We start from the raw sequence: 13,745 nt of genomic DNA on the forward strand, positions 1-13,745 counted from the left end.
AAAAATACCCGCTTTCCATGTTTAATTTAAAAATTGAATAAATTAAACTTAAATCATGCAATTGCTTGTATGCCTATGCAAAACATCTTCCTGATTAGCAAAAAGAAGTATCAAATCCACTCCAAAGACATTTTTTCTGCACTACCTGTTTTAATGATTACCACTCAGGAAAGATAAGCATTTCATTACAATAGTAACAAAAGCAAGATTAAAATGGAGGCTTTTGCCTACACGCTTAATAAAAAATTGCAATTAGAGAGAATAAAGAAAAGTCACTGCATACAGATTCCTGGGATTCCAAGTCAAGAAAGCACTTCATCGACTGTTAGGGGCCTCCATCCCGCATTCCTGACCCTAATGCTACACGGGACCCACACACTTGAATCCAAGAGATATGCACTCTGTAGGGGCAGCTCTGTTGCCTGTAGGCTGAGCAGGGTGGCTAGCAGACAGTGTCAGCCTTAATTAGTTGCATATCGGTATTATCTGGTGTTAAACACGTTCTGAAGCTGAATCATCCCTTGGCATGCAATTTCCTTCACAGCCCGTCAGAATGGGAGACTTGGGGAGAACAGAGTGTGTGAATGCCCGCAGGGCCGGGCTGCCTGACCCCGAGCTCCTGTGCCTGCAGCTGCCGTCACTGCTCACTGGGACAGTGGGCGTCAGGAAAAGCTGCGTTTCTCGACATGGCTTTTTGGGGGGTGGTTTTATTTACTTTTGGGTGTGGGGGGTTGTAGAGCCTTTGCTTGCTCTGGTTTTGGGGTTTTGTATGTGTGTATGTTTGGGGTTTTTGTTTGGTTTTCTTTCAGCAGCCGGCCCCCATTTAGGTTTTTCTCGTTTCCTGCAGAAACTTTCATTACTACAATCACTTGTTAAACTCTGCTTGAGAGGGGGCATCTCCAGCAGGAGGCTGATGCTCACTAGTAGCTAACAAACCTTGTTTGCCCTGTGTGCATTGACCATCCCCAGAGCAAATCTAGGCTTGCTATTTTTGGCGGTCTTCTCTCTCTGATCCACTTCTCAGTGGCCACCACTGCTTCCAAATGCAGCTGAAAGCACCTATAGCAAAGCAAGGGGAGCAGCTGTGTCAGCAGCATCCGCCTGCTGTCGCACCGAGACGGAGACGCGGGATATTTCACACCGGAAGAAGATGTAATTATCCTAATTACTGCTATTTACTACGTCCTTCCTGCTGTAGGCTTTAGAAGGGGGAACTACAGCTTCCCGACTCACGTTTACTTGCACAGCGCTGGGGAACAACAGATGCCTTTTGCTCAGGTAAGCCGAGGGCTCCTCTGGCTCCCCAAGGCTGCCGAAGGACACGGGGTGCCACCGCCACAGCCCGGCCCTGTGTCACTCCCGCTGGGCGCTTTGGCAAGAGGATGCTGCTGCCACAGCCGCTGTGACGGCACCGGCTGCCAGGACAAGCACGGAACGGGCACTCAAACACCCCAGCAGCGCTACCTGGAAAAAACATCCCTTCTCCTGGCCCCAGAGCCGGGGGCACTTGAGTGCTGCCACGGCAAGGGGCTGAGAGCTGAGCGCAGCCACAGGACACTGCCGAGGGCCAGCCACAGCAAGGGAGCCCGAAGGGAGGGCAGGAGTGAGGGGTGGCCCGAGGAGCCATCCAAAACACGGGGCCGAGTGAGGAAACGCAGCACAAAGTGTCAGGGCAGCGGCAGGAGATACAGCACGTTTAGGAGTCAGCTTGGAGCAAGGTAGTGGTGAACACGTGCGGCTGCTGGAGCGCACGGCAGCTGTGACTGAGCAGCACATGGGCCACTCCTTTTGGGCTGGGGGGAGGCAAGGCTATGGTTGGAGACATAGAGCTTTCCATCTGTGGCAGTTCATTGCCATAAATAAAGTGACAATGTGCACTAATTAGTACAGGAGTTACAACAGCAAGCCACTTCTAGTACTACAGATGATTGAAAAAAACCTCAAACCAAACCATACTTCAGATTCTCTCAAAACTTCCCCCATTCTGCCCCCCCCCCAGCCCAGAGCACCACTCCCACACGCTTACCAGTGTGCATCCCCAGCTTCACCCTTTCCTTCGTGGGATCCCTCAGTCCCCAGTTCAGGAGAGCTGCAGAAGAACCACCTTCTCACCTCTCCTCTCCTAGCCAGACAGGCAAGGCAGGGTGGGATGCAGGGAGGCACCTTACTACTGACAGGAGTGAGCACAGCTGGTTGTGATCACTAGGGGATTATTCCTCCTTGTTCTCCTCCTGCTCCAGGTGGTGTTTGCAGGGCAGACCAAAGTGCTTGCACCAGAGCTGAACGTTTGAAGTGCAAAGCAAATGTTCTGGGATGTGTCTGCATTTGAAAGTCGGTGGTGTATCCACCTACTCTGGGCAGCTACAGTTGTGTGACTGTCAACTGCCATTCCAGTTCACATACAGGCCACTATAACAATAGATATATTTTATGAAGTAGTAGACGGCTTGACAACACTTTTCTTGGTTTATTTAAGAGTCCTGAAGCCTTCTTGAAAGGCATCTTGGACAAGGAAGAAAGGAATTTTCAAAGTAGACAGAAATTTGGGGGAACCTTAGCAAAGTGTCAGGACCCAAAATATTTAGATCAGAATGGTCTTGTCAAAACTGGTAAAACGAACTCACTTCTTTAAGTCAGAGGTTGTTCAGCGTTAAAGTGCCAATGTAAGAAACAAAACAAACAGTATTTTTGAAATAAGTTCCATATGTAAAAATAAAGAGCTTAATGTTAGAGTTCTAAAAGCAAAATTTAATAAATTAATATATGCATGCCAGATAAAAATACAAAATTACAATTGAAATAGCAATAATAATAAAGGAACACTGTTCAGTATTGCAGATTTCACTGCAACCACCATAAACATCATGGAGAATTACTTAAAGTAACATTTAAAGTACAATTTTGTTTCTGTTAAAAACAAATTACTATATGATGAAAAAATGGAAAGAAACCCAAGAAGAAATCAGCCCCAAAAGTGGAAGAGAATAATATGAAATGTCAATAAATGGCCAGAGGCTCCATTTCACATAAGTCTGCCTTCTTTTTAGTATCAGAAACCAATTACATAGAACAAAAAAGCAAATTCACAACAAGTTTACACGGAGAAACATGCTGAATTACAATCACAAACTATCCAGAACAAAGATGCTGCACCAGTTCAGTTGTTTTCTTCATGGAATGAGTCTCACCAGAACAGGGAGAACAGGGAGCAAATCATGCAATAGCTTTAGACTTTTTGTTTTTTTTTTTTGACATGATAAACACCCAGGATTACTAGTACTGGAAAGTATGTGTTAACCTTTTTCAACATCAGCTGAATGGCACTACAGAAACGACAAAGAGTTCCTTCATTTTTATCCTGAATACATCAAAAGCTCTAGCAAATATGGAATTCAGTGACAAGAGCCATTAAATTACTTCAAAATATTCCTTCATCCATAGAACACTGTTGCTTCCTTTTTTATTACAAAACCCCCAAAATATTCAAAATAAAATGTCTTCATTTTTTATAAGCATCTCCACCACAAGTCTCTGATAGCGGATGTCGTTCAGTGCAGCCATCGCGTCCAGCTCCGGCGCTCTCATAAGAGTTGGTCCAAAAACTATGCCCAGGTTCTCTGCACTCATCAGGTTTTCCTTTTCATGGAGTGTTACTCTGTAAAGAAACCTCAGTGATTCTCACATTTCTTCTGTGCCAAACCATGCCCGTGTACGCTTGAAAATTAGGGAAAATGGACAGAAACGTGTTCCTTTCCCAAGGAGAGGCCACTGTTTCCAGCAGGTGACACATGGGAGTGTCAGGTGAAACACTTGGGAGCAAGTGAAAGCAAATGCTGTGTGGGTTTGTGGTGAGTCAGTGTCTCTGTCCTCCTCAGAGCACACAGACTGTGCTCACTTGCACTGCATGAACAAGTCCTTTGATATACAAAAACTATGAACTCAAGATTTTTCTTCCACTTCTCCCTTTCTGCCTTAATTTTTATTTGAAAACAGGTCAGACTGATGTTACCAAGCTGCTGCGTCTCCAGTCTGTAAATATTCCAAATAAAGGAGCTGTGTCTGATTACCTGAATTCAGCAGATAAGACAATGGCCTGTTGAACAGCACAGCTCCTTCTAGTAAAAGTATTAAACAGAAGTTTAAAAATAGTGAATTTTGTCACCCTTCTACCTTATCATTCACCTATACCAGAAATACAATGTGCAAAAGCAACTTGCTAGGTAGAGCACCAACAGCTAATCTTGAACAGGGTGAGGGAAAATTCACTTCACACTTCACAAGCTGTAAGGTGGAATTTTTTGTTCCAATGTCTCTCATCCCTTTGTCCATTTTAAAACACCCACTAGAAATGTCACTGAAATAAAGGGACAAATCAGGCAGAAACTGTAGCTGAACTCTGCCTGAGGCACTCAGCAGTCAATGCAGTCCTCCTTGTAGAAGAACTACAAAATGAAAAAAGGCAGAAGAGAGCTCAAAATACAGTATTTTTTCTAAGGAAAGGGAATGATTCTTACATATTGACAGTAAACTTATGTTACTTGAGAAACTAAAATGGCCACCCTATCATGCCACCTTGGTTCTGCTTTGCAAGGAATAATCCAGTGTCTGAGTATTTGCTGTTGTGCACACTACCGCTCCTGCCACAGTCCCTCTCGAGATTTGGTGGGCCTTGACCAGACTTCTCTGGAGGTGCTAACATGGACTTTTGCTAAAAATGAGTGTGGCTGAGAGTTCTTTGCAGCTATTCCACCCACCTCTTCAGATGTGCCATGAGATACCGTAATGTTTCACAGTGTGCAGGTGGCAGCAGCTTCAGCGCCTCGTGGAGAATTTCCAGCTGTTCATCCGGATCCGTGGTTTCTGAAACACAGATGTTCAACTGTCGCCACACGGACAGCCAGAACTCACACACAGAAAGGCAACAACTGGTGGCCTGCACAGGAGGTGGGGTCTCACAGCTCTGCTGGATTGCTCATGGAGGATCTGTCTGTCCAAAGAGCTGCTCAGAGCAGCATAAGGATATGACTGGTTTTGGACGAAGAAGACTCCCCAAAGCAAACTGCACTCCACTGAAAGATTCCTTGCAGCCTACTGAAACAATTCCTCTGGCAATCCTTGCTGACTGGACTAGTTTTACAAAAATAACCTACAGGTGCAACTCTGGGAGAGCAGAAGGTACTGGGAACTTTGCCATCAGTGCCTTTGGCTGTCTCCATATGACTTGGAAAAAGCCTTCTCCAGAGGAGTTGTAAGGCCAGCATGCAGTCCTTGTTTTCTACCCACAGCTACCTCACACCTTTCCAGGTGTGGCTGGTGTGAACACATCACAGAGATGCTTCAGGCAGCCAGGATGTTTGGGAGAGATGTTCCAGCTGGGCTTACTGTCGTTCTTGTAGACCCTCTTCGTGCAAGGCCAGCCCCAAAGGTGGCCTTAGGATGTTGAGTGGTTATCAGCTTATGAAAACACTCAAAATGGACAATTCCAGAAACAAACAACATCTTATTTCTAAACATTTCCATAAATCACCTTCTTTCTGGCAACATAAACCCAGCACACTTTAAATATCACTGTCAAGTACCCAGGACTCATGCAAGACACACAAGTGATGCAATCCATAATGTGAGATGAGTAGAAAACATTCCTGGTGACAAAGGCAAAGGAAAATGTGACCATGCTCACGTAGCATCACACGGTCAGGGCATAATGTGCACTGCATGTCTAGTCCTGCAATCCTTACTAAAATGGGCATGCAGGGTAAGAGCTGATGGGACAGCTGTAAAATGAATAGGACAGTCCTGCACAAAAAGAAGAAGAAAAGGCTAAGAATGAAAAGCAGATGAAAAATACGTTATACTTACTTGCAGACTCTATAAACTTTGGGTAGGCATCATACGTGATGAGTGGAATTGGCAAATCCCTGAAGTACAGTTTAAGTGCACCAGTGATAATATTGATATCTTCATACATATTCACAGAAATATCAGCTTTTTCCCCATCTGTGGAGAAGGCACTGACATTAAAGCCTTGGAAATGTAAACAGATGTAAAGCAGCATTCAAAAGAAAAATAATAACTTGCTTAAGCAAACATTATTGAAAAGGAAACAGCTACAGATTTTGGCTTTTGTAAGTAAAACAGAGTTACTGGACTGTGACATTCAAGGTTTGAGGGTGAAAACCTCAAGCATTTTATACATATCCTTTCTTTCAAATAATTACTAAAAAACACAGTTTGGGGTTTTTTTAAAACCTGCCTGCCTCACCTAGCAGTATCTGTCTTGTATTAATGTGTGGACGTTCAGTTATTTCTGAACACACTGGATTGCAAAACAACACATTCATCAGCACTGAATGAGAAATCAGGGAGTCTGGGAAAAAAGGAAAAGGCAGAAAAACCAGCTTTGTCCACAGCCCCTCTATTTTATAGGAAAAACATGTGTTCACCATTTAACTACAACATAGTACCTACTCTGAACTGCAGTGGACACAGATCCAGAACTTGGCTTCTCCAGCACATCCCCACCCTGCTAACACTGCAGATGTTGTCTGAACAGGTCCAGTCCTCCGGACAAACAGGAAAGAGAGTTTCCAGCACAGATTCTGGCCTTGATTTCTACTGGGATAGAGGGACTGCAGCTGGAAAGCCTTTAATTTTCCCACTGTCTTTTCTCAGAGAGAAGAGTTTGTTCTCAGTGACCTTCTTTTAGTCTGTAATAATTGAAACTTTGTTTGCACTAGTGCATTCATCTTATTATTTTGGAGCTTTCATCCAGAAAGATGGATTTAAGTTGCACAGCCTTCTTAAGGCACTTCACCACTTACCCTCTCTCCCTCCCCCACCCCTCCGAGCGTAGTTTGACTTGCAAACTAGGGCAGTAGTTCAGAAAGCTTTGTCCTTTCCTACACACATGGTTACTGGAGCACAGATACTGATGGAAGGAGAAAAGTAGATTTTCGTAATAAAGGCCAAAGTGAAGCTGATATGCTTTTCTGATGGGGAGTCTCCCCTCCTGCCAGCACAGCCGTCGGACTCCTTCAGACCACTGGTGCAGTGGAGCGTGAGACAGAAGCTCTGCAGAAAAACTGTGTATATTTAATACATCAGCACCAAGTTCCAGCATGCAAGGAAAGACTGTACCTCTGTCAAATGCCATTTTGACATCTTCGATAAGATCGCTAAATCCTGAGACTCTGTACAGTCCCTCAGAATTAAGACCTGCAATGAACATTTTAACAAGATTAAAATTAGTCCTTATTTTTACAGTTGCCTTCCACCTGGTTCTTCCCTTGGCAAGTTTTTAATTTAAGGCAGAAAAAGCAGACATGCTTTAAAAGCCTTATCAGGTTTTTCTTCCAGAATGAAACCTTATCCTGGGTTTTTAACCCTGACCATTGCAGCAGATGCCTTGTACTATCAGCACTGAACTGTATTTATGCAATGAGCTGAAAAAACATATTAAACCAATTACAACTCATTTAAAAATAACTCAGATTAACATACTTGATGATCAGTCAGTATTTCAGAATGAAAACAAATACCCTAATTCTAGAAAAGGATACTCAGTGTGGGCTAGGGGAACTAGCAAAAGTGAACACATTAGTATTAACCCCATTTGTTTTGCCACATTCACTTAATTTTTAAAATAAATATATTATTGGAAAGATAGGCACTAATATGTAACTACAAACCAGTAACTGCCCATTAAGCAATTTCTAGCAGAATCTATAAAAATTATAAATGGCATGAACCATGAAATAATGCAAAGTATAATACTAGCTGTGCAGGGTAATTGGCAGTCATAAAATGTCTTGTGCAAATCTGTTCTGAGCAACCATACATTCAACAGAAACCCAGATGACCCAGATCAATCTAAATGGATTATCAGTAAAGCAACAAAAAGTCCATTAATGATGCCTTACCTCTAGATTCAATTTCCCTAATGCACATATCTACTACCATTGGTCTCTTGGTGAAGTGTGCTTTTACGAGCGTGGTAAGGTCACAGCTGTACACTTTTTTGACATGCTTCAGGTCTGGCTTGCAGTCATTTGGGACCATCTTGGAACATTGCTTGTGCACATTTAAACCACAATCTGAGGGAAAAAATGAAAACACAGTTAGGCTGGTGTTTGCTGAAAATGTATCCTGAGGTCAGTGCTGTGGAGTACAAATGGCTCCAGCAGGATCTGACCTCAGCTCACAACTGCTCCTTCTCTTGAGGGCCCTTAACCATCAAATACCTGAGGTAGGGACAGCCCTGAAGTCAGAAGGATTTCCTACCCAAAACATTTCTGCTGTTTCTAGAAGGTCTAACATGGAGTGACAAGCTTTCCATATGTTTTTTGAATCAGGAGCTAAGAGTCAATTATTTTCCCAGAGTTCCAATTATGTTCACACTACTACATACACTGCTGTCACAATGTAGACTTTCCTCCCAAGTTATTGGGGATTTCCTAACACCACCATCTTCAGTGTAGTCCTGGATATGGCACTTTAGGTATTTCCCTAGGGGAGATAAAGGTAGGGACTGGGTTACAAGCAGCCTACGAGCCCTCTGCAGTGAGCTGGCAAGGCAGTGCCAAACTGAGCCACCATGGGGACCTCCAAGCTCTGGGCAGGTGTGGCAGCCCTGCCCTGCCTGGAGGGGAGCTCAGAAACAGACATGGTCACCAAGCTGGCTGGTGATTTCTTGCTACCAAGCAGCTGGCAAAAGACTTTGCTAAGTCAAAGTGACAGGCATTTTGATGCTATTTCACAGAGTGTTTCTGTAATAGTGTTGTAGGGCATCAAAAGGATTCTTTTTACTCTAAAATTACTTAGGAAAAGATTATATTTTTTTAAACAAAACCAAACAATTCCACAGCTTTATTGTAAAAACAGAGAACAAGATTTAGTTTAAGTGAAACTTAATTGAAATCAGTTCTGCCTTAAAACCACTAAGAACATAACATTCAGGGTTTGGGAAGGAAAAATCTGTGAAACCACCATTTATACAGAGATGGGAAGAGCAATACAGCACCCTTCAAGCTAAGCTGACACTGTGATCAGCACCGTAAGGCAGCAGAGCTCTGGCGCTGAGCCCATGACTCTGCTTTCGGTGCCATCTCTCCTGTTCTGCCATGCAGACTCCCAGGTGCTTGTCAGGAAACAGCTGGACCCAGCAAGGACAGCACCACATCACAGTGAGGGCAGCTGCACGCTCTGATGTGCACTTGGTACACCCAGGGACTCCTGTTCTGCAAGCATTTCTGCACCTTCCTGCACTGCCTTCCAGAGAGCCCTAGACTGTCACAGGATTAAAGGATGTAGGAGCTTGAAGGATCAATGACTTGATGAAAACCTGTACTTTCTTCTCTCACTGCAGGACTGGGAATCTTATCTACTGAGAATCCCTTTGTATTTTGTTCCTGCTGATTTTGCCAATACTTGTACTTTCATTAAAGCTCCAAGTTATTTGACTTAGATAATTCCAAAACAGTAAACACCAGAATTCACGGCTAAGTTTCATTTTCACTAAGTCAGCTGCAGCCTGCTGCTAAAAGCACTTTGTTTACTTAAAAGGCCTATAAAGCAACCAGAATTGTCACTTAGGATCCTCTGGTAGCAATTAAAGTTTGGCATGTCACCTTCAATCAATCAAAACTTGCACAGATCCTGATCCAGATGAAATGGCTGATTGGAATTCTCTAGAGGTATTTCTGCGCAGGAGTGACCTCCCTTCCTCACAAGAGGTGGGGAATGCACAGGCAGGGAGCTGCAGATGCTGAGTTTCTCTCCTGGATGTGATTCTGTGCTGTGAACCCCACTGTGGGCAAAGCCACACAACCCAAAATGGTGCAAAGACACGCTGCCCCCGAGGGTCCTGGGGGCTGCTTTGCCCCCAGCCCTCCTGGGCTCTCCCCAGCAGCTGCCTGGTCACAGCTGGCTGTGCAGGACCCCGGGCAGGCACAGACCCCACTGCTGCCCCTCCCCTGTGGGGAAGTGGGGTTTGGTCACCCAGGTTCTTCAGTGTTTGCAAAGGCATCTTGTTCCTGACAGAGAGGGAGCAGTGACAGCCTTGCTTTCACCCGAGCACTTATTTCAATCCCACTTTTAGTCAAGCGCTCCAAGACCACAAAGTGACCCCAAAGTGACCCCAAAGTGACCACATGCCCAGCATCTCCCTACCTGTAGTTTTTGGGCACAGAACAAAGAAACTCTGAGCTCGCCAGCCAGCACAGGCAAGGGGAGCTCCTCCTATGCTCTGAATATCTGTGTCCTGTGCCATACTTTGCCTGAACTTTGAAAAAGCAGGTCTCTCTGTGCTTTAAATAGGGAACCCACATTCACTGAAACATGTGACCTGAGCCCTTTAGAGAGTCACTGCTTCAGCTGTAACATGGCAAGGAGAAGCTGTTCTTGCCTCCTCCGGGCCTTGTAGAAACCAATCAATAAATGTTTGTGGAAATGCAGAGGTAAAATTACTCTTCTTTGGTGTAAGGTTTGAATAGTGTGTTGTTAGTAAGACCAGCACTTTTAAAAATAAGAAGACAAAATACTGAATGGGTGCTATTAAAGCAGACTGCTATCAAAATAAAGACAAAATTGTGGAGTAAAAATAATAAATAGTCAAATAACTAGAGGCAACATCTTAACACACACACACAAGGGAAGCAAATTGAGACCACAGAGGAAATCTTAAGTCTTGACTTCCTTTATTTAGGAATAAACCGTAACATTGCAATAATAGTATTTACAAAAGCTAGTAAGATTATTGTACATACAATTCCTAAAACTGCCTCAAGAAGCACCTCTTCCAACAAGCAAGAAATATCTATCAAAAATGATGTCTACAAGACTGGAATGGCAGCACCTTACTCAGGAGAACTCATGAAGGATTCTGTGAGTGCAAATTAGCTGCTTCACACAGACAGCAACATAGCTCAGAGTTATGTTTCTGGAAACCCAAGGGTCATTAAGAATAAAATACACAAAAAATAGGAAAAAACCCCATACTCCCAAGTATCTTACACTTGACTTAAACCAATTATTGCCTTGACTGAGGTCATCTTAATTGTATTTATACACAAAAAAGTTTCAATTCATTAAAATCTCAACTTACAGAGATGTTTTCATTGTGAAAACCTTGCTTCTGACAGTAATTGTGTTATTGCTAATCCCATAGAGTTGGATGGGCTTTGAATCTGACCTCATTAATCCCAGAATAATAATTACAAATGCAGAAGTCAAATTTTCTCCTCTCTCTTTTGTTCTTCCTTTGCATTTGATTAGATTTTATGTACCAACCCACTGCTTAAGGGCTTATCAACACTCCTGAGAAACACTTAAAACCTTGAAATACTTCAGGTATTTCATGTTTAGAAAATGTGTGAGCCTTATGTTCAGTACTACTGGGCTGTGTGGTGTCCTTCTAATAACTAAGGCTTCTTGCCTCTTGTGTTAGCACAGAAAATCACCTCACTTTAGCAATTTCATATCAGTAAGTATATCAAGGTGATTTCAGTGAATTTGCATCAGAAAATGGTACTTTTTTCCAATCAAGAACCTGAAACTCATCATTGCTGTGCTTCCTGAACCAAGCAGGCTTCTAACCCCAGCTGACCCTCTAACCCTTCATAAAAGGCAGACCATCCATGTCTCAGTCACTCATCTCTGGTTCAGTTGGTAACGAAGGATGATGTCTCACTAACTCCAGCAAGGTAAGAAGCACCATGGCAGGAGGTCAGTCCTCCTCTCCACAGAGCACTGGGAATGTGCCGGTTTTGTACTTAACTATACTCCACTTACCTGTGAGTACTAAAGGAGAGGAATTATACTGCTAACTGAATACTATAAAATAAATTTAAAAAAAAGCCCTTTGTTCTCATTGCAGATGCTTTGAAAGCTTCAAAAGCCATTATTTTAGAATCAAGTAGGAAAGAAGAGGAAAGCCAAGTCCTGAATCTCCCTGCATGCTGTCGCAGGGTGAAGTCTCAGGACTGCTTGCCTTGTTTGCACATGAGCTTCATAATTTGGCTGAATTCATTAAGACCAAGAGGTTTACTTTCATTTCAAACTGAGGGTCTATTTACTTTTCATTATGTCAAAATAAATCCAGAATAGCAGCTTTACTCTGGATCTAAAGTAACCAGGAGCTTTATCTATTTCTTACAGAAATTCATCAGCACTTACCTGCTGGCTGGTGAGGAGCTTCAGAGAAATCCCCCTAAAGCTTTGTATCTGCTGAAAAATCCTATAATAATATAGGACAGATGTAAAAAATCCAGTCATGAGCTCTTGCAGGTCAATAGTAAAACTTCTGCTGACTGCAGTTAATCAGTTTCACCTTATAGAGATGATTTCTCTGAAGCAGAACTGTAAGTCACTCTTACTATTCCTTTTACAGCGCTATCAAACCGTGGCCACCTTTCAAATATACCACATGGACCAAAAACAATGCAGCCATAAATTCAAGAGTTTATAGGAAGTTTGGAAATTTAAGGAGGGTGGGCAGAAAGTAATTTTAGATGACAGGTTTGAAAGTCTGTGATAAGCTGCCCTGGCTTTAACAGCATATTGATCTAGGAGTTCAGATGGGCTGTGACATTACTTCTATGAGAAGTATTCGATTTAAAACCCGTCTGACAATAATTTCCTATGATGCCTAGAAGAAGGTTTGGCAATGTTATAGAAACAGCTAATACTGATGTTAGTCCACTGGGCTAAAAGAACAAATAACATGTTCATATTAAATGCATGAGCAGAGCCAAAAGATATATGTATGTTACTACTGCCCCATGAGCACACATAAATATTTGCAGAGACTAAAATATACTTAGTTGTCACTTTTTGTTATACTGTTGGTTTGACTTCAGTCAGTTTTAGATTTCCTTTGGTTTACGATTTACTGGCTAACATGGCTGCTGATCATGCTCCATCGGAACGATACCATGCACTACATACATCACTAATTACATGTCCAAATTATGCCCCCCAAAATTGATGCATTCTATCACTCTGAAGAGCAGCTTTAAGAGCTAAAGGGTACATTTACATTATCTGAAGTCTTGAAGGACTCTTGGGAGGTTTGTGGTAAGTGCAGGACAATGGGAAGCGTGGAGCTGGAGTGCTGGCACCGAGCGTTGCCTTGGGCTGGTCCATTGCAGCACCGGCCAGACAGGGCAACACCCTCACACCTGAGCTGACACAGGAAGACAATGGCCTCTACACAAGCACCAAGTACTGGCATAGTTCCTTCTGCAAGGGTGAATAGGTTAGAAAGGAACTTGCTCTCATACATCACTCATGAGCTCGTAGCTTTTCTTTAAAAATTTAAATGCTCTTTCTGTAGCAGAGGGAGCAATGTTTTCTGTTTCGTGGGATGCAGCGTGTTCCAACAGGCAAGTGAAGGGAGCAGCCCCAGGGGCCCCACGTGCTGCACGCTGTGTTTCCGAGCACAATCCAGCGGGGTGCTGTGAATGTCTGCCCTCTTCCTCCTCCTCAGCTTGCAACTTGGGTGGTCACACTGGAGCCACCAGAGCGTCTCAAATATGTGCTATGTGTTCATGTGCAATGCACATCTGGAAGCAACCTTGGTCCCACCAGAGTCTTAAGCCACTTCACTAAGCAGCGCCATGGCAAAAATTGCTTCCAAATATGTGACTATGCTCCCTGAAACCTGCTTTCATCTGCACCACTGTATCATGCACTACAGGATACATTACTTTAAGAAAGGAATTTCTAGAGGGTAGCTAGTTACTTGGCAA

At 43.4% G+C, this 13,745-nt stretch overlaps 1 protein-coding gene across 1 annotated transcript in view; it reads right to left on the bottom strand.

The window, feature by feature from the left end:
- Positions 1-2,727: 2,727 nt before the first annotated feature.
- The window catches only part of CHN1 (chimerin 1), a 64,335-nt gene continuing 53,317 nt past the window's right edge, over positions 2,728-13,745 (bottom strand). Inside the window, exons 7-11 of the mRNA XM_042040458.1 lie at positions 7,920-8,093; positions 7,138-7,215; positions 5,860-5,997; positions 4,755-4,860; positions 2,728-3,655 (exon numbers count right to left, since the gene is read on the bottom strand). Of these exons, the coding sequence (XP_041896392.1) occupies positions 3,484-3,655; positions 4,755-4,860; positions 5,860-5,997; positions 7,138-7,215; positions 7,920-8,093 (668 nt within the window). The 3' untranslated portion in view covers positions 2,728-3,483. The remainder of the gene's footprint in view (positions 3,656-4,754; positions 4,861-5,859; positions 5,998-7,137; positions 7,216-7,919; positions 8,094-13,745) is intronic.

This window comes from Corvus kubaryi, unplaced genomic scaffold (genome assembly GCF_017639235.1).
Source record: "Corvus kubaryi isolate FWS band 111438036 unplaced genomic scaffold, C.kubaryi_AGA036_p1.0 37396, whole genome shotgun sequence".
Classification (NCBI taxonomy): Eukaryota; Metazoa; Chordata; class Aves; order Passeriformes; family Corvidae; genus Corvus; species Corvus kubaryi.